We start from the raw sequence: 23,630 nt of genomic DNA on the forward strand, positions 1-23,630 counted from the left end.
TGAACTTCAGTCTATGACATAAGCTCTCTGGTACTGTGAGGAGGTCAGGACTGAATGGAGATGTTGTTTCTGCTGGTCAGCCAGTGACTAAAACCGATCTGCGTCCTCTGAGCAAAAGGCACGACCCACATCTGTCCTACAGCTGATGCATCACAGGTAGTCAACAAAAAAGGATGGCAGCCATGGAGGAGGGGATACAGGAGAAAGCGACTGCGTGAAGGTCATGTGTTCGTGGGAAAGCGAGCATGCAGGACACAGCTTTGGAGAGCGATCCATGCGAGAGTGACGGAGTGCTGCAGCACAAAACCACAACAAAGGCACGCCGCGCTCCAAAGAACAAGCCGCCTTTGCTTCAAGACAACTTGACGAGACTCACCGTGAGGTTGGCAGAGAGTCAGAGGCAGCTTCCTCCCTCAGAGGGGAGGAAAGGGGAGACGAAGCAGGAGAGGGGGGCTTCCCTGCTGCAAATGCCGAAACAGCTTGATGACTCCTGCAGAAGCGTGCACGCCTTCACACACAGAAGAAACCCGTCTCCCCCTGCAGCTCCGCGTGCCAACGACCTCGCTGAGGGGCACAAACCAACACGGCATCCCACCGGGGAAACCTGCACCCCCACTTTTCACCCCTCTCTGCTCATATCGATCGATCCAGCATCACTCAAGCCCACAGCCTCCCTGTTGCAGCAGTCATGGAAAAGCTTGTGAACGGCTGCCAAATATTCCTGCCAGTGTGTGTGTGTGTGTGTGGGGGGGGGGGGGGGGGGGGGGGGGGGTTACAAGCATGAGCAGGATGTTTACAGTGTTAGAGAGAGGCAGAGAGGAGGTGTGCGCCACTCAGCGGCATCTTCAACTGCCTTCCCTGGCAGCCAATGAGAGGTCAAGCTGCTCCCCAGGCCACCAATCAGAGGAGGGCTGGCTGTGTCAGTGTTGCTGAAGCCTAAAACAGTGACAGCCGGGACCGTTTACAGTGTCAGCAGGAACCGATGATGGGGACTCAAGGGCACACTCGTCACTCTGTCTTTGTATTCTCTGAAGGGTCCTAAGTTTGGATGCACCGAAACCTGCTGCAGGTCACATGACCATCATGTGGCAGACAGAGCGCTTCTCATCTGTTACAGATGTTTTTTCTCCATTGCTTTGGCTTGCATTCTTTAAATCAGTGTTTTCAACCGGTGTGCTGTGAGAGATGGTCAGGTGTGCCGTGGGAAATTACCCTCTTTCACTGATGTAAAAACATTTTCCATCTCCAGGATGTCAGCTCTGTGTTCATCCAAACACTGAGTAGTTAGGAATATGAAAGATCATAAAATACGTTTTTGCACTACATCTCCCATGATGCATTGGGTAAAGTGACAGCGTCTCAGCGTACAAGGAGTCTTCCCTTTTAAATGTCTTGAAACCACAACGAACACACATCAAACAGTTTTGAAATCTTGATGAAATCAGAGGTCAACAGTTTAGTTCTCCTTCAAGGTTTGTGTTTATTAACAGCCAAACATCCCAGAGTTTGGTCCAAGTCATCTTTCTAACTAAAACCTTTATCTAATAATGTCTGGATTATTTTAGATGTTAAATTTAAGAAGAAGTAATAACAACGTTTAAGAAACAGGATTAAGGTGAAGTGGCTTAATAATTAAAACGCAAAAGCAAAGAGGGGATTGCATTTTCATTTTCACATCCACCCTGCGAACAATTCGAATAGGCATTTCCAGAGGGGAGGCGGAGCGATGACATCATTGCTATCTCCGTGAGTCTGGCTGCTAATAGACACATGCTAGGAGCAGTGCGGCCACGCTTGTAGCTTTGTGTTAGCGGCAGAGGAGAGGGCTTTGTGACGGTTTTGCACTCCTGATGATTGTACACTGCTTCTCAGGACTTCCTAGCAGCATTTCCGCCTTCCACGGTCCTCCTTCAGACGCACCATGGTTGGTCGAAACTTTCCCCAGGGCTAGCTTTGTCTTCGGACAGCCAGCCGGATCGCCGAGGGCGGATGTCCTACTACGCAGATCTGAGAAACTCTAAATCATCAAATGAATATGTGTTTCCAGTGGTGTCCAGTACATAAATATGTGGGAATTACAACAGACAAACGTCACAACACGAAAACAATAACGTGTTAAAACGTAATGTTTTGTATTGTTTCGTGTTGTGAGTCATTGCGTTGTGTTGTGAGTCATAGTGTTGTGTTGTGAGTCATAGTGTTGTGTTGTGAGTTAATTTTCTTAGTGTTGTGACGAATTGTAGTGTGTTATCATGTGTTGTGTTGCGAAATTTACAGTGTTGTGTGGTGACCCTTCTGGGCCACCGTACAAAACCATTTCCTTCATTTTTTAAATGTATCAGGAACACCAAACCATGAGGAAGAAATCATGGCTGTTGATAATTGGAATGTACTTCAACCCCATAAAGGATTTTTTTTTTCAGCTTGGAAGTGGACGGTCTACAAGTTTCAGGATCATTGAATTCTCCTCCAAGCGATGGATGCAGCTGGTGAGGAGATCACAGCAGAACAGTGCAGTGGTTGGTTGTGGCATGGACGTCGATTCCTCCTCCGTTGCATTGTGAAGGGGTAACAGTCTGAGTGATGTCGATGAAAATCTGTGGCCAGACAGACGGCAGCAGGAAAAGGCTAAGGAAGTGGAGGGAAACTCCCAGCGCTACTTTCATTTACCAAAACATTTCCCGTGCTTTTACAGTATCTTTGACTGTTCAGGTTATTTGACTTTATTTTTATATTCTGTCTGCTCAATATGAGAGATCGTCATGTTCATGGTGATGACAAAAAGTCCAAAACAGTGGGGCCAAAAGAACGCTAAAGCGAACGATGTATTTTGTACTGAGACTTTGAATAACCCAAGAACTTAGATCTGGGACAAAGATGAGCTTTAGCTGCTGTTGTGCTGCAGGAGGCGGGACTTTCTGAGGACTGACCAAAGAGTTTTGAGAATGAATGTGTCATTTTGTGACAGGGATTTGCTTTTGAAACAGGAGTTAACTGTTTTGGAACAGAGATGACATTTTGCTGCTGATTCAGGATGTTTGATGTTCCAAGTTCCAAGATGGCTGCCGCTCCAACAGATTCATTCATTGTACGTGGGGGTCATGGGTCGAGTTTCATGCACTCCTGACGACTGTAACCCAGGACTTGCCAACTTAAGGAAACTGTTCAAAGGCTTAGACTGGAGCTCTGAGAAAAATCTGTTTTGATAGAGAAAAATTCTATCAGTATCGGCATCCCAGTCTAAGTCCATTCAACAACTACAGCATTCCCTCAACAACAACCGCTCCCTGTCTCAGACCCTTCCATGGTTTGGAGAATTTCCTGCTGAAGCCCATTCCACCGCCACAGACAGCAACATCATCCGAATGTGCGGCCGTAAAAACAACGGGTGGGAGTGGACAGACGGAGCTCCGAGCACCACAAACACCAGCTCCGCAGTGGAGGCTAGGAGTCCACGGGACCTCCATGAACCAGGCCGATGCTGGCTCCAGGGCTCCAGCCCTCTGCCCTACGCCCAAGCAGTCATGGGCTGACGTGACACGTCGCAGCCGGAGGATCTGTGGATCCAAACTCGACACTGCCAGCTCGGGGAACCTAGCGCTGACCAACCGCTTTGCCCCGCTGGCTGAAGACCTCACCGCGGCGTCAGCGACCCGAGCGGGCTCACCGGGTATGACATAGGGGAGAACTCCTACCGCTAGTCTCAGCCAGGCGACGACCCCCGCTTCCACCTCTACGGGTCCAACAGCGTCTGCTGTTCCACTGGCGCCCGCCACAAGAGGGAAACGCCGCCGTCTGCTGAAAGAGGCGGTGGCCCGAAGCTCAGGCGAACGTTCCTGGGTCTTGTGCGCCGCATCCTGCGTTTCACCGGCTTCAGGGGATCTACTCTCCACAACAAAACCGGGTCTTCACGCTGGAGTACTGTCTGCCCGGAAACATCGCTATGGAGCTCCCATTTCTCCACCTGAGCACGCTGGAGCGGAGGCCGCTGCTCATCACCCCACTGCTAGAGAGACCCGGACACGTGCAGCAGCCCGTGGTCATCGTGGGAAACTCCGTTATCCGGCATGTCCGGGTCAGCAGGTGCCACACTTACTCACTCTCTGGAGCGGTCGTCAATGACATTAAAAACTCTGCCCACCAACTCTCTGTTAAACACTCCTCTGCGGAGACTTTCATCATACATGCAGGCACCAACAACCTGAAACTACAGCAATCAGAGACTCTGAAAATGGACTTCATCCATCTGATATCCAACAGTTAAACAGAAACTGCATCATTTCTGGACCACTGCCTGCACCCCATTATGGAGACATCATATTCTCACGCGTCCGTCAGCTTCACATTTGGTTAAAAACATACTGTCATTCCATGAGCATTCCATAGGTTGATAATTTCACAACTTTTTACAATAGACCATACCTCTTCAAATCAGACGGTTTACACCCTAAAGGCCTGTTCACACCGGGACGAATTTCGCCGGCGATTTTCGCCGACGTTTAACGCCTCGTGACTAAACAAAGGGCACCAACGAGAGTGTGCACACCGACGCGAAAAAACGGCACGCGTCAAAGCGTCAAAAAAAAAACACGCCTCGGGTTCGTTTTTTTTTTTCGACGCATCGCGTCGAAATTTACTCGACCAATGAGAATGGCGCTTTTGCACACGTGTCTGGAGATTCTGAAGTTACAGTAAAACACAACTTGGGGGCGCTCAAACACAAAACTGCCTTGCTGAGCACACATACCAGCGAAGAAGATAGACGCCAAGTAGCGTCTACACAGCCGCGAAGCAATAATGACGGACATTCTAAAATATCCCCGAACCAAGCACCAGTTGGAGCTACATGGTGCTTGAAATATTCATGTTTTCTTTGTTTGATTCTGACAAGCGCGTAAATACTTGCTCTCTTCTTCTGAGTGAAAAGCGACTTTAAGAAGCGTAAAGTTGCGCGGCGCCACCTTGTGTACAGGAGTATTTCTGTTTTACATTAAGCGCCATCTAACGTCAGGGAATGAAATTGCATGTTCACTCCACTCATCGTCAGCGAAAATCACCTTGGTGTGAACACAAAAAACGTGGCGAAAAACGCTGGCGAATAAGGCCTGGCGAATATTCGTCCCGGTGTGTACGGGCCTTAACAATAGTGGTTCCCGTCTTCTCAGCATGAACATTGATCTCACCCTCCGTTCTTTCAAAACTATTCCCAGCTGACGGTTGAACCAGGACACCCACACCCCTGACTCATCATTCTCTGCCATTCAGCATCACATACCAGTCCGCATCACCAATAGACTCTCAAATCATTTCCATTCATATCCACCTGCCTCGCACGTTAGATGTCTCTGACCAATTCCACACATCAGTCACAAAACCCATGACAGGCACACATCAGATTGTACCCACAACCATGAAGATGGCTCTTTAAAATGTCAGATCCCTTTTAAATAAGTCTTTTGTCATTAATGATCTGATTTTAGACCATAATTTAACCTGTTTGTTTTTAACTGAAACCTGGCTTGGCACTGATGCACCAGCTATTCTCACTGAGGCTTCTCCACCTAATTTAAACTTTTTATTTTCAATCAGGGGAGGAAAGAAAGGTGGAGGTACAGCATCGATTGCTCACAAAACAATATCATCTGAAAATATTTTACTTAGTAAGTATTGTTCATTTGAGCATCATGCTTTTCTCTCTGGAGACCCACCTGTTTTAACTGTCAAAGTATACAGACCACCAACCCCTCCTTCCTGTTTTATAGAAGAATTCTCTGAATTTTTATCATCTCTTCATATTAGGTACAATAGGATTTTAATAACTGGTGATTTTAATTTGCATGTTGACAATTATGATGATATCTATGCCTGTGAGTTTTTAAATCTTCTGAGCAGCATTGATTTTCAGCTGCATGTCACCCTGGACTTGGTCATTACCTACGGTCTGTCCACCGGGGTGTCCTCTGTTGTTGACTTGGCCATATCAGACCATTATTGTGTTTTTTAATGTCACCAGTAAAATCCATTACATTTTAATAACAGACTTCAGTCTTCCATAGATGCAGTGGCTCCATTCAAGACAAAAACATTAAGAACCACTCCTAAAATCCAATGGAAGACTGATGACATTAAGGGTCTGAAGCAGAACTGCAGGAGGGCAGAGAGGAGATACAGGAAGACAAAATTAATAATTCATAAATACATTTTAAAAGAAAAACTCAAAATCTACAATACCTCAGATAAACGGACCAGTACTTCCTATTTTTCCAAAATCATTTCAGAAAATAAAAACAACCCAAAATTTATTTTTAAAACAATTGATATTTTAATAAATCCTCCATGCCATCGTCTAATGCTGCATGTGAGGGCTTTGCAGACCACTTCATGGGTCAAATCAATGCTATAAGATCAAACATTTCATCTATGCAATACGCTGGGTTTAACAGATCACTGCTCCATACATCCACTTGCAGGCAAATAGATCCGTGTCTGGATTAGTTTTCCTTGTCTGACCTGGAATCTTGGATGGTTTGGATGGGGATCCCTAACAGTCCCGCCAACAACTCGGAGGTGAATTTCTATTGGACTCGTGCCCCTCTGCCAAAACGATGTTCTAAAAAAACGACAGGGAGCTGTGTCTCCCCCCTCTGGTCACCGGCGGGAACCACTCACAGTAAACTGAGCCTCTGAGTATTGTTTGTGCCACTCTGCTTGCATTATCGAGCGTTATATCCTGACCCGATCTTCTGATTTCCTGACCCTGTTTCATCTCTGACTCCGTTTGCCTGCCGCCTGGCCTGAATCTCTCTGAGTATTGATGATTTGCTCTCTGATGTTCGTTACTGACCTCTGCCTGTCTGACCCTGATTTACTGTAGCCCTGTGGACTTTTAGCTGAGCTAATAAAACCTGCTGCAATTGGAATCTGCCTGTTTGTGACACACAGGTTTTTTTTTTTTTATTATTTTGGATCAAAACGGCATAATCATAATTTGAAAGACTACTGTGAATGCTTTGAAAATAGATCAAAAGATGATCGGAGTTAGACTTCAGCAACGTCAATGAGGGCTCATTCACACTGACCAGTTCCCTTTACACCAGGATCACTGCGTCTGTGAAGGTTTTTGGCCATAAATTTGGTTTTATATTGTTCAAAAATCTTTCGTTGGTTGAGAATTACGCAGTTTATGCACTTTTTCCACAATTTATGTGCAATTATTACGTAAATCTTACGCAATTCTGTGTGATTTTTGTAAGATGTATACACACATTTGTGTCCGTCAACAACCGTTCCACGTATGTCTAACGGACTTTTTAATGTGCACATCTTATATTTAACTTTTATATTGCACATACAGTATGTATTATTCAGGTTTCAGGATCCTTTTTGTCATTTCACCACAGGGATAAAAGGAAATTTGTATCTCTGGTCCAGGGCCAGCCGTTTACAGTGAAAGACAGGAAGAGACATATAAATGTGATAAATTAAATCTATTGAATATTGGACAGAGGAGAATATATAACAGTATTGCACAAGTCCCATGTTACAATGGGACACAATGACCTTCTAGAGGTCAGCAGTGTGACTGCTTCTGGACATTATACGGCGCACACATTGAAATTACTTAACTGACTCACAAATCACTAATGAATTGCATATAAACAGCGCATTTTACCACATACATTTCATGTTCTACATTGATTTACTCTTTGCGTGGTTTATTTGAGCTTCTTCCGTGGTTTTGACTTGGTTCATCTGTGATACATGTGTGAAAATGTCATGTAAAGACCACCACTTTTCCCACGTGTATTTACTCATGACCAGTTTTCTTCTGTGCAATATGTGCAAAATGTACGTAGTGGCTGTGTGACACAGCCCGTAGTCACGTGCATGTACGGGGCTTTACCCATACGGGTGCTGCAGGTTTTTGGGTTTCCAGGTCCGTGGAAGGACATAAAGACGAGTGGCCACATTTTAAAGTGAGAACAGATGTTTCTTGAGCGGTTCCTTTGAGGTTTGTACGGCCACCTTAACCCTTGAGCTGTATCGTGGGGTCCAGATGACCCCACCCTTGCATTGACGTGTTCTCCCTACCATGACAAAGGTGGATAAAGGTGGAAAGATTTCATGTAATCCATGGACACCAGTGAAGATCACAAATCATTGAAGAAAAAAGGTTCAGCGCATTGTCTAGTGGGTCTAGATGACCCAACTCCCAACTTTAATGTGCATTGGATAGCACAAGAGTTACTGGATGTGGTGAAAATGGATCGTACCATTCTCGTGCGTATGTTGTTGTATCATGAAGTTGTAGTTTGTAAAACATTCATAAGAAACGGCCACATCCCAGCTGTTCTTTGGAAAACACTGGAACAAACAGCCTTTCTGATTTTCAGGTTTTCTGCAGAACAACTTCTAAATTCCCCTAAATCCAGCAGATGAAACTCAAATACTGGCTGAATGCTGACAGTCAAACTGTTGTTAACATGGTTCATGTTTTGATCTTCTAGTCTTCTGTGGATAAAAATCCACTGCAAACCCCAGTACGTTTTCAAGTCTCTGTCACAAATGTACTTTTACCCAACGGGCTCTTATTTTAAGGTGGAGACTGTTATTGTGTCTGTTACCATAGAGATTATAACAGGACACATTTAAAAAGGCAAAGAATCACTATTAACAAATATCAGTACAATTTTTTTCTGCAGCAAACTGTCAGTTGTAAGGAAGACAGTGGAGCACACTCTCACTGTGACAGACCAGAACCACACAATCAGATAATCAATAGATGCTTTAGAGCAGACTCATGTTGATGTTATCACCCAATTTACGTTTAGACACAAGATAAAAAAAAAATGGTAGAATTGATTTGAAATTGCAAAATAATATGCTGGGGCTCGCAGATTTCTGTATACGGGTAAAATAATTATCCTACAATTCACTTTTTTCACTTAATTTCCAAAAAGAGAATTAAAAAAAACAAATTTAGACATCTTTAGCATTCTATTATTGTTATCTCTGCTTAAATATTTACACAACATGCTGTGACAATCACAAGTTAAAATGCCATGGCAACATCTCTTAACACATCTACTTTCTGGGTAACCCTTGTGCTATCCTAGGCACTTTAACATTGGGAGTTGGGTCATCTAGACCCACTAGTCAGTGCTCTGAACCTTTTTTCTTCAATGATTTGTGATCTTAACTGGTGTCCATGGATTACATGAAATCTTTCCACCTTTATCCACCTTTGTCATGGTAGGGAGAACACGTCAATGCAAGGGTGGGGTCATCTAAGATAGCACAAGGGTTAAAGTAACTTATTTACTCTGAAAAAAAAAATTTCAGGTCCCACTACCAAAACAAGACAAAAGCTTTTTTTACTTCCTTGTTCATATTTTACAGCAGAGAATAAACAGAAGTTTAGCAGATAATATTTAGGCGGCTGGTGCCACAATGTTTTAAACCAACACAAATAAATAAACTTCAAATGGGATTTTACTGAGGTTAGACTTTCTATATTTTCGATAGCCGTTTTGGGGGGCAATTTTGAAGGATTATTTTCGTTTTTCAGGTAAAAATTGGACTAAAAATGCGGGTCTATTGGTTTCCATGTGACAGTTAAGCTTCCTGTTTTAGAACCTGTCAGTCATGTTAGCCCCGCCTTGTTGCTCATTCTTGGACAGGAAGACGTTTCAGTTAAAGACGAGGAACACACAGCCAAAGAACTGGACTCAAACATTCAGCAATCCCTCTAAATCCACAGTTTCTGACAGAAAATCTCAGAGCTGAGCTGCAAACATTACATCCGGATTACTGCAGTGTAACTGCACAGAACTACAGCAGTCGGCATCAAGGAGCATTCCCAGCGTTTGGGTCATACAATAATATTATTTTCATTTATTCCCAAACTTTGTAGGGTAATTTTGTACTTTATCAGATTTACTATTTTTCTGTATGTTAAGCATTTAAATAAAATAATATGAGAAAATATAAACAATTGATGAATAATGACTGTACATGAGACCTGGACTGAGTGAGTGTGACGTCACCAGTAGAACATGATTTCCTTCTGGCTTTAATTAACTAAGGTCAATTCGGACCCCAATTTCTTAATATAGAAATGTCACCATGTTGGTACCAGACAGTGTCAGTAATGCCTTTAGTCGCCTGCACTGATAGGAGGGGGGCTGACTGTTACGGGTGCTGGGGGTGTTTGGGTTGTCTGGCCTGTAGAGGGCCGTAGAGAGGAGCGGCCTCATCTTAAGGGGAGCGAAGATGTGTCTTGCAGTTCACTTCAGTAACCTAAAGGACGCCACGAAAATGGAACGTACCATTGTGTGTGTGTGGTAACCGTGTGTGTGGTAATTGCAACTTGAAATATTTCCAGGGATAAAGTAAGTAGCACACGCTCATGAAGCACAGGTGAGGCTGTTGTTGTCCTGATTGACTTCTCACAAATGCTGCACACACTGGGTGTGAGCGTCATATGTAAGTGAGCGTAGGATGTTCACACTCTGATTGTCTGATGTCCTCATTTCTAACAAAGAGTACGCTTACGGGAACAGCATTAACAGACTCCCTGCACAGCGCAGATTACTGTTAAGTTAAAAAAAAAAGGAAACCTTTGTCCAACATCCTTCCTTCTGTTCTCATCGCCCTTTCTTACCCTTACATGTTGCTTAAATGTTCCTATGACCTGTCATAGAGAAAAATGTGCATGAACACTTTGGATCTACAGGCTCAACGGGTTGTCTACTATCTTAAAACTGATTGCGAGTCACCTTAATGCCTCGAACAAGTTTGCCCACTTTCAACCACATTAAGCCCTTATGCGCCTGATCTAAGTCACTGTTTCTATGACAACCACTCTCTCCAATCAGGAGTGAGTTTGTTGGAAGGCCACACCCCTACCACACTAAAGTGTGTGTGGTGGCTGCCTACACTGCCACCCCATCAGGGCAGTGACATCCTGCACCACACCCTACATATCTGTTCACTTTATTTTTGCATATACCTTTGGATTTCTTTTTCAAACATAACACACACATTTGATAACATTTATTAGCATGCTTCAGTTTACTTTTTTATAATTTGATGGTTTGTTTGAGTTGCCAGTGCTAAGGGGAACCATTGTTGCTGCTGCTGCCATCTGCTGCTGGAAAATCAAGTCAGGCCTGACACAAGAATGCATCCCAGTCAGCAGAGGCCTTATATTCAGCAGGCAGCTAATTGGACTGAACCATCGCCCAGTGGACAAGGAACTCTTTCTGTGTTTCTTTACTTTAGTTTCTATTTTGATCTTTATTTTCATTCATTTGTGTATGTTAAGTTACTATAGGTTGGACTTTAGTTTAGTTTGTTTGTATTTTGTCTTAGTCATTTTAAGTTCCCCCTTGTGTGTCTAGTTGGTTTGATCAGCCACTATATATGTTCCCTTGTGTTTCCAATGAGGAAGGTCAGTTTAATTATGTTGGTTTGTCTGTTCAGTTGTCCTCTGTTACATTTAAAAACTTGAGTTAATTTTGTTACTTTGACCTCTTTTAAGGGCCCATTTTTGCCCATCTACACCTTTGTAAAATAAATTAGAAAATTTTTGATAAAACTATTTTGCTGTCCTTGTCTTTTACTGCTCGGTCCACCACATAATGGTGTCAGAAGTGGGATCAGCAGTTTAAGGACAGTTTTTTTTTTTTTTTTTTCCTCTTCCCCCCCCGGCAATCCCCTGAATTTTTTTTTTTTTTGAGCCATGCAACGAGGAGGAAGGACTACAAGAACACGCATTGAACATAAAGACTACAGCACTGCCAACATGGACAATGGAGAAGAGGAGGAGGCTGGAGCTTCAGGAGCTGGTACAGGTACCGAGGGTGAAGAGCCAACATTACAACATCTCACTAGTATTCTCCAGGCCTTCATGGGACAACAGGAAGCCAGAGAAATGAGACTCCAGGAGGAAGCAAAGCAGCAGGAACACAGGCTAAAAGGCCTGCAGCATCAGTTCCAACTTTTGCAGATGGAGGTGCAGGCCCGGACGTCACCTGTTCCTGATTACACCTCATCAGCCCCTGATCCAACAGAGGAGTCTGGTTCAGATGATCGGCTGCCAGAGGCCGTACATCAGACAGCAGGGGCACAGCAAGTAACCACTCACCCTCGCTTCTCTATGGATCCCAGGTTAGAAAAGCTAACAGAAAACGATGACATTGAACATTTCCTAATAACTTTTGAACGCATAGCAACAGCGTGCAAGTGGGTGGAGTCAGACTGGGTTTTCCGCCTCATCCCACTGCTCACTGGTAAGGCCAGAAGTGCCTATGTTAACATGGATGTCGATGATTCTTTGAACTATGAAAAAGTTAAAACTGCAATCTTGCATAAATATGACATCAGCCCTGAGTCTTACCGACAGAGATTTCGTTCCTTGGAATTGGGCCCCGACGAAAGTCCCAAGGAGCTTTATGCCCGTCTCAAAGAACTCTATGATAAGTGGATTCAACCCAGAGGTAAAACGGTAAAAGAAATTGGTGAGATAATCATTATGGAACAATACTTAAGAATGATGTCTCCTGAGCTTCAGGTCTGGATAAAAGAACATGGGCCTAAATCAGCAGCTGAAGCCGCAACACTGGCAGAGGTGTTTGTGGCTGCTCGCAAGAAAAATGTACCATGGAGCAACCTGCAATGGAAGGGTATAAAAGACTCACGCAGGCCAACAGCCCCACAACACCACCACCACAGACTGGCTCCAGGAACACCGAGAATGCCTGTGCAGGATGATCAGATGAGTAAACCAGCAAAATCTTCCAATAAACCACCAATCTGCTATTTGTGTGGGCAGGAAGGACATATTAAACCCCTTTGCCCAAGAAACTCAGCAAAGCTCACTCAGATGTGTTTTGTTCCATATCAGAGCCATGCTTTGGAAAGTCGAGCTAACCAGCCTATTAAAATGACCACTGTTAAAGTTAATGGGAAATGTTTCAATGCACTGATTGACACTGGCAGTACACAGACTTTAATTCATCGACAACATGTACCAGTCAACCTTGTTTCCACTCAAGAGACAGTTTCCATCTGCTGTGTACATGGTGATAAAAGACTTTATCCTACAGCTGATCTCTACTTGGAAATTCAAGGACAGATGTATATTCTGAAAGTAGGAGTTGTTGAGGACCTTCCTTTCCCAGTTGTTTTGGGTCATGACCTGCCAGTTCTTTATGACCTGTTGGACACAAGAGGAAGTGCTGTTGCGGTTACGAGAGCTCAAGCTAAAAATACAGATGAGAATCTGCCACTTCTCTGCGCTTTACCTTTCTATGATGCTGAGCTTGAGACAAAACCCGGGAAGTCTCGCAAAACACGTAGTCAGAAAAGGCAAGAGAAATTTAAACGCGCTATGGTAGATCCGCCCGTTGAAGCAACTCCAGAAGTGGGTTTAGGGTTCAAGTTGCCATCTAACATTGTTGAAATGCAACAAAATGATCCAACTTTGTCGTCTTGTTTTGTAAAAGCAGCAGAAATGGCTGAGGAGTCGAAGAGGGAGTATCTGGTGGAGAATGGAGTTCTTTATCACCAGCAAGGTAAAGTGAAGCAACTGGTGGTTCCTCTGTTGGTTCGAGATGTAGTACTCAGCCTAGGCCACACCATACCTTGGGCTGGCCACCTAGGGAAGCAAAAAACAACTGCACGTGTGATGAAACACTTCTACTGGCCTGGCTTACGTACAGACATCCAACATTACTGTCAGAGTTGCCCTAAGTGCCAGAAAACCTCACTGAAATGTACCACCAAAGCTCCACTCCAGCCTCTCCCAATTATTGGCACTCCGTTTGAACGCCTTGGCATGGATGTAGTGGGACCAGTGGAGAAAAGTAAAGCTGGAAACCGCTACATGCTAGTCATCACAGATTATGCCACAAAGTACCCAGAGGTGTTTCCACTGAAATGTGTGAAAGCAAAAGCTGTGGCATTCTCTCTGGTTCAGTTCTTCTCCAGAGTGGGTTTCCCCCGAGAAATTTTGACAGACCGAGGTACTAACTTCATGTCTAACTTGCTTAAGCAGGTTTATCAGCTCCTGGGTGTGAGGAATCTGCGGACCACTCCTTATCATCCACAGACGGATGGGTTGACTGAACGCTTTAATCAGACGCTTAAGCAAATGCTTCGTAAGTTCGTCAATGAAACCGGGTCTGATTGGGATCAGTGGCTGCCTTATCTCCTCTTCGCCTACAGAGAGGTACCCCAGGCTTCAACAGGGTTCTCCCCCTTTGAATTACTTTATGGACATGAAGTAAGGGGACCCCTGACCCTCTTAAGAGAAACCTGGGAAGGAGAGCAGGGCAGAGAAGAACCTGTTAATGCCATTCAGTATGTTCTTCAAATGAGAGAAAAGCTGCAGAGGATGAGCGAGTTAGCACAGGCCCACATGGCTGATGCACAGAGACGCCAGAAGAGCTGGTATGATCAAAAAGCACGCCAGAGAAGTTTCCTGCCAGGTCAAAAAGTCCTAGTAATGCTACCCACAAGTGACAGTAAGTTGCTAGCCAAATGGCAAGGCCCCTTTGTGGTCCAAAAGAAACTTGGGGCTACAACATATCAGGTTTCCACCCCAGGTCACAAACAGTCCAGTCGTGTATTGCACGTTAACCTTCTCAAAGAATGGGTTTCCAGGACTGCAGACGATGCCATGGGACTGCTGATCAGAGATGTCAGTGAGGAGGACGAAGTGGATGAATTCCTGCCATCATCAATGCCCACCACCTTGGATTTAAACCATCTTTCTGAAAACCAACAAGCTCAGGTGAAAGCATTGATTGATTCCAGAGTCTTCCAGGAATATCCAGGACGCACAAACTTGGTGCACCATGACATTGTGCTAAAGGAGCAGGCTACAGTTAGGCGCATGAGTTACAGAGTACCAGAGCGTCTACTGGGTCCGCTAAAGGAAGAGGTTGATCACATGCTGTCCCTCGGGATCATCAAGCCTTCGAAAAGTGAGTGGTGTCATCCAGTTGTGTTGGTCCCCAAGAAGGATGGAACCATCAGATTTTGCATAGATTTTCGCTATCTAAATTCTGTGTCAAAATTTGATTCCTATCCAACCCCCAGAATTGACAATCTCATTGAGTGTCTGGGAAAGGCGAAGTTTTTAACAACTATTGACCTTTGTAAGGGTTATTGGCAGGTTCCCCTTACAGAGCGGTCCCAGGAACTGACTGCTTTTCGGACACCCTGGGGGCTCTTTCAGTTTACCGTTCTTCCGTTTGGGTTGCACGGTGCCCCTGCAACTTTTCAGCGACTTATGGATCAGGTACTCGGTGGCCTAAAGGACTGTGCTTGTGCTTATCTTGATGATATTGTGGTTTACAGTGCCACCTGGGAGGAACATCTAAGACATCTGAAAAAGGTTCTGGAGTGCCTGCATGCTGCGGGGTTAACCATCAATCCAGCAAAGTGTGCTTTTGCCCGGAGTGAAACGGAGTACCTTGGTTACACTATTGGAGGTGGGTTGATCAAACCGCAAGTCAACAAAGTACAGGCGATTGAATCCTGCCCTCTACCACAGACAAGAAAGCAGCTAAGGTCTTTTCTTGGATTAGCTGGATTTTATCACAAATTTATTCCAAGCTTTTCAGCCCGTGCAGCTCCGTTGACCGACATGACCGGCTCAAGATGTCCAAACAAGATCAGGTGGACTACGGAGTCTGTGACAGCGTTTCGAGACATTCAGCAATCATTGAGTAAGGACCCCATACTGCACAGTCCAGATTTTAATAAACCTTTCATTTTGCAAACCGACGCATCGCAAAGAGGCATTGGAGCTGTGCTTCTACAGTACACGTCTGACAATCGACATCCTGTGGCTTACATAAGCCGAAAGCTACTCCCCAGAGAAATCCACTACTCCACTGTCGAAAAAGAGGCGCTGGCAGTCAAATGGGCTATGGACTCTTTCAAATACTATCTCTTAGGTAGAGAGTTCACCTTGGAGACCGACCACAGGGCTCTGCAATGGCTGGAGAAGATGAAGGACACTAATGCCCGGATAACGAGATGGTACCTCGCCATGCAGCCCTACAGATACAAGGTGAACTACATCCCAGGGAGAGACAACATCACCGCAGACTATCTCTCTCGTGCTCCTGATGAAGGCTCCGAAGGGGAGGGGAGTGTGGTGGCTGCCTACACTGCCACCCCATCAGGGCAGTAACATCCTGCACCACACCCTACATATCTGTTCACTTTATTTTTGCATATACCTTTGGATTTCTTTTTCAAACATAACACACACATTTGATAACATTTATTAGCATGCTTCAGTTTACTTTTTTATAATTTGATGGTTTGTTTGAGTTGCCAGTGCTAAGGGGAACCATTGTTGCTGCTGCTGCCATCTGCTGCTGGAAAATCAAGTCAGGCCTGACACAAGAATGCATCCCAGTCAGCAGAGGCCTTATATTCAGCAGGCAGCTAATTGGACTGAACCATCGCCCAGTGGACAAGGAACTCTTTCTGTGTTTCTTTACTTTAGTTTCTATTTTGATCTTTATTTTCATTCATTTGTGTATGTTAAGTTACTATAGGTTGGACTTTAGTTTAGTTTGTTTGTATTTTGTCTTAGTCATTTTAAGTTCCCCCTTGTGTGTCTAGTTGGTTTGATCAGCCACTATATATGTTCCCTTGTGTTTCCAATGAGGAAGGTCAGTTTAATTATGTTGGTTTGTCTGTTCAGTTGTCCTCTGTTACATTTAAAAACTTGAGTTAATTTTGTTACTTTGACCTCTTTTAAGGGCCCATTTTTGCCCATCTACACCTTTGTAAAATAAATTAGAAAATTTTTGATAAAACTATTTTGCTGTCCTTGTCTTTTACTGCTCGGTCCACCACAGTGTGATAAGGAGAATCTCTGGACATGCTTTTATTCAGGCATCTGATATGTCAGTTTATAACTTGAATAAGTTGAACTACAGATAAAAACGGCATTGAGGTAAACCTCTCGGTTGTGTTTGTGTGTACCTCTATGCTACTGCCATGCATTACATGTAAGGTTGGAGATGAAATGTGGTCTGTACTTGTGCTGCTGCTGCTGCACAGCGTCTCCTGACTGCAGTTGGGCAGCGGCGTGATGGACAGCGACGCCAGGCACGACACCATCTCGAGTTGCTCAGTGACGGCCGGGAGGGCGGCGGTCTCCGAGTGAACGCAATCCGGGCTGGGGAGGTTCTGGCCGCTGGGTGGGAAGGGACTGTTCCAGTGGGAGAAGCCGATAGCCACCTGGCCCCCGAGGTCAAAGCCTTCCGAGACAAAAATAAATGATGAAAGCGTTATTATAAAGACACTATACCATTAGAGAGGACAAAAGCAGACTTTGAAGGGCTCTCTTGCAGCAATAATGCCATCTAGTGGTGAGAGGTTAATATTCAGCAGTTGATCCAGTCAAATAATCAACACTTACAAATATGACAATGATCACATTTACTTGTATACCTAATAATTAATCAATATCTGCAATTTTTTAATATTTTGGAGCATTTGGAGGGCTCCATCAGTCGCAGCATCTGCTCTTTTCTAGATATTTTCTCGTCCGGAAGCTTTTTTTCAGGTTCAAGAGCTCTATTGAGGTTGCCAGATTCTCTCCTCTTATTAACAAATGAGAGCAAACTGACACAAGTTTTTTTTTTTTTTTTTAATTCTTTAAATGCTTATTCCTTTTATTGATCACTGACAGATCAAGGTTTTTTCTTTAATGAACCCGGTCTGCTGGTGTGGATGTAGTCCCTGCTGAAGCCAAATTCCACCGTGCAGCAGGACAACAGGTTCAGCTGAAGTTCCTTCTGGGCTTCTCAGTAGTTTTCCTGCATAGCTTCCTCCCGCGGGTGACCAGAAGGGGAGACAGAGCAGGTACATGCGTGAAAATTCTGTTAGACATTATTAGTGGGATGGTCGTGGAAAGACAAATTGCGTCTCACAAAAATTAATTGTGTAAGATCCAAAAAAAAAAAAGGAAAATAAACTGCGTGATTCTTAACAGACCAAGAACAGCTCAAAATCAAATTCACGTAAAGATCCGTCAGCAAAAAATCTCCAGACATCTGCGCACATCGACAAAAGACATACGCAAGAAACACTTCTAAATCACAGCTCTGTTATCAAAGTTTACTACTATAAAATTAATTAACTTCTTAACAGCACAGAACTATGAGGATACATGTGGAGATCTCAGCCATAGAATAAAATAATGAATTCATATGACATATAGGTGTGGGTAAAGCTTTGAACAACATCGACACGAAAATTTCAGATATTTTTCATCTTTTACCTTATTTCAGCTGGGATGTAAGTTACAAAAAAAAAGAGCACATAGTCACAAAGTTTATGTGTGCACAAACACACACACACAGCAACTGCCCCAAGGTTTCCTGTGAAACAGAAAGGCCAGCAGATTTTGGAGAAATTCTATTGATTGGGCAAATACGGCCCAATCAATAGAAGAGGTTGAACGTCTGATGGCCTCAGAGCGGCTCGCTCGCCCTCCGAGAACACATTCAGCTGCAGAGAAACATGTCCTCCCACTTGTGTCACAACAACACTTTTCACTGCCACTGCATGGTCCAGGAAACATAGTTTGTTCCTTGTTTGTTGCTTTTCGCAAAAACAAAAATAAGGGGTCATTACCTTTAACAAGAAAACTTTCCAAACTCTTTTGTTCCTCTGTCCTGATTTTGGGATTCCTACAGTGGCCGAGAGGTGCAAAACACATTTACATTTGAGACACACGCAACAAAAAATCCCGATACAAACTGACAAATCATGAAGCACTAAAAAAAAAAAAAAAAAAAATCTCAGAACAAATGAACAAACACAACAACGAAAGCAGAGATTCTAACAGAAACGGAATTTCCTAAATTCCAGAAGTCACTATATGCTATGAAACTAATTGTGTCTGATTTTTATTTATTATTGATTTATTATGTTTTTTTTTTTCTATGTCTGTTTTTTTATGTGGACATTTCAAATACACGAGACAGTCCAAAAGCCTTTTTTAAATTGTATTACTACAATACAAATAACAATATTTAGCAATCCGGTATTAAGGGTATTCCCTTTCCCTTAAGCTTGCAAAACATGACAGCAGAAGAAGGAGAAAATATTAACGAAGGCGAGCAGACGCGAACCAATAGGTAATACCCGTACTATCGGATGTGATGCAAACACTTTACCTGTCTAAACATTGTTGTAATTTGTATTGTAGTAACACAATAAAAATGCTTTTGGACTGTTTCATGTATTTAAAATGTCCACATAAAGAAAACAGTAATAAATAACTAAATAAATCAGACACGATTGGTTTTATATTACGTCCTTTTCTGTTAAAAGCCATGTTGCAAGTTTCTGGTTTTGGGCATTTGTAACGGGGTTGGGTTTTTTTTGGTAATTTGAACCCGGATTTGCTATTGTGTTTCATGATTTGCTGTTGTGTTTCAGTATTTGTTCATTTGTAGTGGGATTTGTCGTTGTTGTATCTTAAATGTCAGCGTGTCTTGCACCTCTAGGCCACCGTAGATTCCCCCTACAGAAGAAATCAAAACACAACATTTCTTTTGATTTCCTGTCCAAATTGACTCTTTTGGTAATAAGTTATCAACTGATGGTCTCATTATTTCTAAACTTTTTCGTTTGACTTGAATGGTGGGTGAATTTGGCATTAATCATATATACTTGGATAACCTTGGATAACCTTGAATAATCTTGTCTTTTGTTTTAACCCTTGTGCCATCTTATGGGGTCAAGATGAGCCCACTCTTGGGGTCATTATTGACGTGTTACCCAACCATGACAAAGGCGGATAAAGGTGAAGAGGATTTCATGTAATCCATGGACACCAGTGAAGATTACAAATCATTGAAGAAAAAAGGTTCAGCGCACTGTCTAGTTAACGTGCCTTGGATAGCACAAGGGGTTAAAGGCTCTGAAATTAACACTTGCCAGTTTGTATATTCTTTGGTGAATAATAGTCGCCACATGGGTAGTTAATGTTTGCGCCAAATTAGTTATGTTTATTGGACCTCCTGTTGGTAAATTTCTTTTGTCTTTAACGCTCCTCTTTGTGCGTGAGGTAAATGTAAAGTAAAGGTGACGTAAACGAGTGCAAGCGGGCCTGAGTACAATAGTGCTAAAATTTGGCCGGTGACTCAAAAATTAGATCTCGGCCGTTGTTCAGATATTTCAGTTACTTGAAGTTCGACAAAAAACAATAAAGTGCACTACGAATTCAGAAATAGATATTTAAATCTAAACACCCTGCTGATAATTACACATTTCTCTTACAGAGCATTCAAATTTGACAAACATACTATATTTTCCGGGCTATGGAGCGCCCCTGAGTACAAGCAACACACCCCCAATTTATAAAGGATGAACCATTTTGTAACTACAAACAGCCTCAGCGAAGGTGAAGTACACAGCATTTTAGCTTTTTAATTGATCACGCCCATAAACAGCTAAACAGCATGGACCTCACTTCTGCTCACAGCCCCTCAGTCATGGTGTGGAACTTTACACCCACGATTACCCACTTCCCATGAGTCTTAGGGGCTGAAGGCGGGGCTAACCCCCAGGTCCCCACACTGTGTTGTAGATTGAGGATGTATATGTGCTGAAATCGCGCATGTGTCTAAGAAGGAGGAGGGAGCTGCAGCGGAAGGAGGGGAGAACGCGAGTGCAGCGAGTGAGAGCGAGAGCAGGGAAAGTGTGTTGGGGGTGTTTATGTTTGTTATACAGAGTGAAAGAGAACTGTAATAAAAGAAGGTTTTCCCCAGAAGAAGATGAATGATTCTTTATTTAACCCGCTCTGGAAGCTCTGAGGGTCCGAACAGGGAAGTGAACAACCGAAGGAAGATCCGCCTTCAGCGGAGAGGAAAGAAATAAAAAACGTAATGCAAGAAAGGTTCAACAAATTATATATTGACAAAGAAAGACGGTACACAGAAAGACTTTTCAAAGTTTTAATGATTACCTGAGCTTTTATTTCGCAACTGTGCCTGATAAACGGCAGTAACACGGCAGCAATATGGTAGTAACAGGGCTGGTTAAAAAAACATACCGGTAAAAGTCACTGAGAGTAGCAGTGACTTAGAAGCGCCCGTCTGCACAGAGGCAAGCGCTGAAGTTTCTTCTTCTACTACAGTGACATACCGTAACACGGCCCTACCAGGCCAGACATACAGCAATAGTCCATTTTAAAACCACCACCTAATTAAAAAGAAACTACTAATTCTATTGATGTCTAATACTGGAATAATTTTAAGGGGAAAAGCATGTTTTTGCTGGTCTGCTACAATTTACTCTGCTCTGATTCACTCATACCAGAATTCTGCCATTCTCCATAGTGCAGACGCATACATTTTGTAAATATGGCACAGCAATATTGTTGCTCTGTTGAACAATTCCGTCTGTCTGTAAACCCTGAAAAATATTGAGAAACCTTATAGGTTATAACATATTTGATTAACCCTAGTGACAATTCACGGGCAATTATTCCCAGGTTTACATGACTGATCCTGACACTGTGGTAAAAAAAATCGACTTTGTTTAATCCATAAAAGTCATGAAAAGAGCCGGAAACCCCGCTAGCATTGAGCTAGCTAGCATGCTAACACGGGAGAACAACGGTGATAGTTTGTCATGCAACATCTAACTTTCTAACATCTTTTTTCACTAGCAGCTACTGGTGGAGGTCCTCATCTGACTGTGCTGGCGTCCTCTGGCTAAATAAAGTACAAGTTTGATCGTTTAATATAGTAAAAGATATGAAAAACATGAAAAACTTACCGGCACATTCTAAACTGGTCTGTTGACGTAAGACTCTGTGTTATTCGGCAGCCAATGAGCTTCTGGATATCAGGGATGTCCCGCCTCCCCTCCCCTTGACTGACATGTTATGGAGTGATATTTCTGCCACCAGGTTGCACACAAAACTTTCTAAGTTGAACACAAAACTTTCTAAGTTTTTTGCTCAAAAGTTGTTTTTTTTGCTTTCAAAAACGTTTTTTGCGTTTGCAAAACACATTTTTTCGCGTGCGTTGTGTCGGGCGATGTCAGTGGCAGTCATATCATGCTAAGTCTCGCTCAAAGTAGTCAGCAAAATCAAAGATAGGACAAAAGCGAGATTTGACACAACGCGCGCAAAAAATTTGTTTTGCAAACGCAAAAAACGTTTTTGAAAACAAAAAAACGTTTTTGAAAGCAAAAAAAAAACAATTTCTGAGCAAAAAACTTAGAAAGTTTTGTGTGCAACGTGGTGGCAGAAATATTACTCCACAACATGTCGCTGTTTTTACGTGTCGACAGGTTTTAGAATCAAAACCGCAAAAAATAAAAGCGCAACTCAAAAAATAAAAGCACAACTCAAAAAGACAATTTCAAAATAAAACTGCAACTCAAAAACAGGATTTCAGAAAGGCGAGAAAACAAATCCCCACCTGAGAAATAGGATTGTGCTTTGGGTTATAGCTTTTGGTTGCAAATTGTGGGTTTTGGTTATCAATTTATGCATTTTGATTCACAGATTTGGGGTTTTGATGTGCGGTTTTACTGTTTTGATGCGCAATACTTTAGGCGCTAATTTGACACCATACCAGTGACACCCCCCCCCCCACACACACACACAAACTGATCATCTCTTTCAGCTGTTAACGACCCAGGTGGAACTGGGTTTGGTTTGTTTGGGTTTCAGAACACTGCCGTAGATGGATGGAAGAATAAACCTGAGACCACCATTCTTATCAAGAGAAGGTTTATCTTTCTTGACATAGATGGGTTCTGTCACTCCTCGCTCAAACCATCCTTTCTCTCTAGCTAGAATTCAGACTTCACTGTCCTTGAATGAGTGGTTTGTGGCCTTCAGGTGGAGGTGCACGGCAGATTCGGATCCACTTGGGTTGGCTCTGCGATGTTGGTAAAGCTTGTGTAGAGGTTGTTTGGTTTCTCCTTTTTTTGTTGTTGTTGGACCAGACGGAAAGGAAGATGAAAAAAGGAAGGGATGTTGGAGACAGGGCACAGAAGAAAGGGGGGAAGGGGAATTAAGGAAATCTGGAGGATGATTATAAAGGTGGTGGTGGTAGGGGTAGGCGGGGGGGTTCAATCATTAAGCAACAAGATGCTGGAGGATTATCATCATTACTGTCTGGTGTAAATATTTGTCAAAAGGGGCGGGATTACAAACATACTGTTGACTTCAAAAATCTTCAAATACAATCATGTCAACATGTACTCAAAAAAACTGCAGTTCACACACACACCCACCCACCCACACACACACACACACACCCACACACATGCACACAACCCACACATGTAAAGCAGTTCATTCTGTCACACACACCAGTGTGCAAAGGTGAGCTGACACTTGTGCTCAGGTGGGTGTTTATGTTCTGCTGAGGTGGATAATGGAACACACTTCTTCAGTTTCAGCATTTGGACAGTTCTCTTGGTTCTCGTAAAGACACATAAAGTTATTCCTTTCTTTTGGTTAACCCTGCAGTGAACCCAGACCCTCATTCTGTAGCAGGCCGGTTTGCTCAGTTTGTATGCAAGACTTTAGATATATGCTAACACTTGCTAAACAGGACTAT

At 43.3% G+C, this 23,630-nt stretch overlaps 2 protein-coding genes across 8 annotated transcripts in view; one reads left to right on the plus strand and one right to left on the minus strand.

Moving 5' to 3' along the window:
• LOC101168426 (anoctamin-4-like) overlaps positions 1-23,630 on the minus strand; it is a 144,186-nt gene that overhangs the window by 104,965 nt on the left and 15,591 nt on the right. For 4 of the 7 annotated variants that reach the window (XM_078941689.1, XM_078941688.1, XM_078941686.1 and 1 more), the window contains exon 3: positions 17,070-17,291. In XM_078941689.1, coding sequence (XP_078797815.1) covers positions 17,070-17,291 — 222 coding nt within the window. Of the gene's footprint in view, positions 1-376; positions 798-17,069; positions 17,292-23,630 lie in introns of those variants that run through there. The other 3 variants (XM_078941692.1, XM_078941691.1, XM_078941690.1) reach the window with 2 other exon arrangements.
• LOC111946923 (uncharacterized) lies at positions 11,679-16,847 on the plus strand. Its single transcript, XM_023952313.2, has 2 exons — positions 11,679-12,500; positions 12,575-16,847. Exons 1-2 carry the CDS (start codon positions 12,345-12,347, stop codon positions 16,205-16,207), a joined length of 3,789 nt encoding a protein of 1,262 aa, XP_023808081.2. The 5' UTR covers positions 11,679-12,344; the 3' UTR covers positions 16,208-16,847.

The sequence above is a fragment of the Oryzias latipes genome, chromosome 23, assembly GCF_053564925.1.
Source record: "Oryzias latipes strain Hd-rR chromosome 23, Olatipes_Hd-rR_3.1".
Lineage (NCBI taxonomy): Eukaryota > Metazoa > Chordata > Actinopteri > Beloniformes > Adrianichthyidae > Oryzias > Oryzias latipes.

Coding starts and splice junctions, on each gene's coding strand:
- LOC111946923 (XM_023952313.2), top strand. CDS start 12,345: ATGAAAAAGTTAAAACTGCAATCTTGCATAAATATGACATCAGCCCTG. Junction 12,501..12,574: donor TAAGTGGATTCAACCCAGAG/GTAAAACGGTAA, acceptor CCTGAGCTTCAG/GTCTGGATAAAAGAACATGG.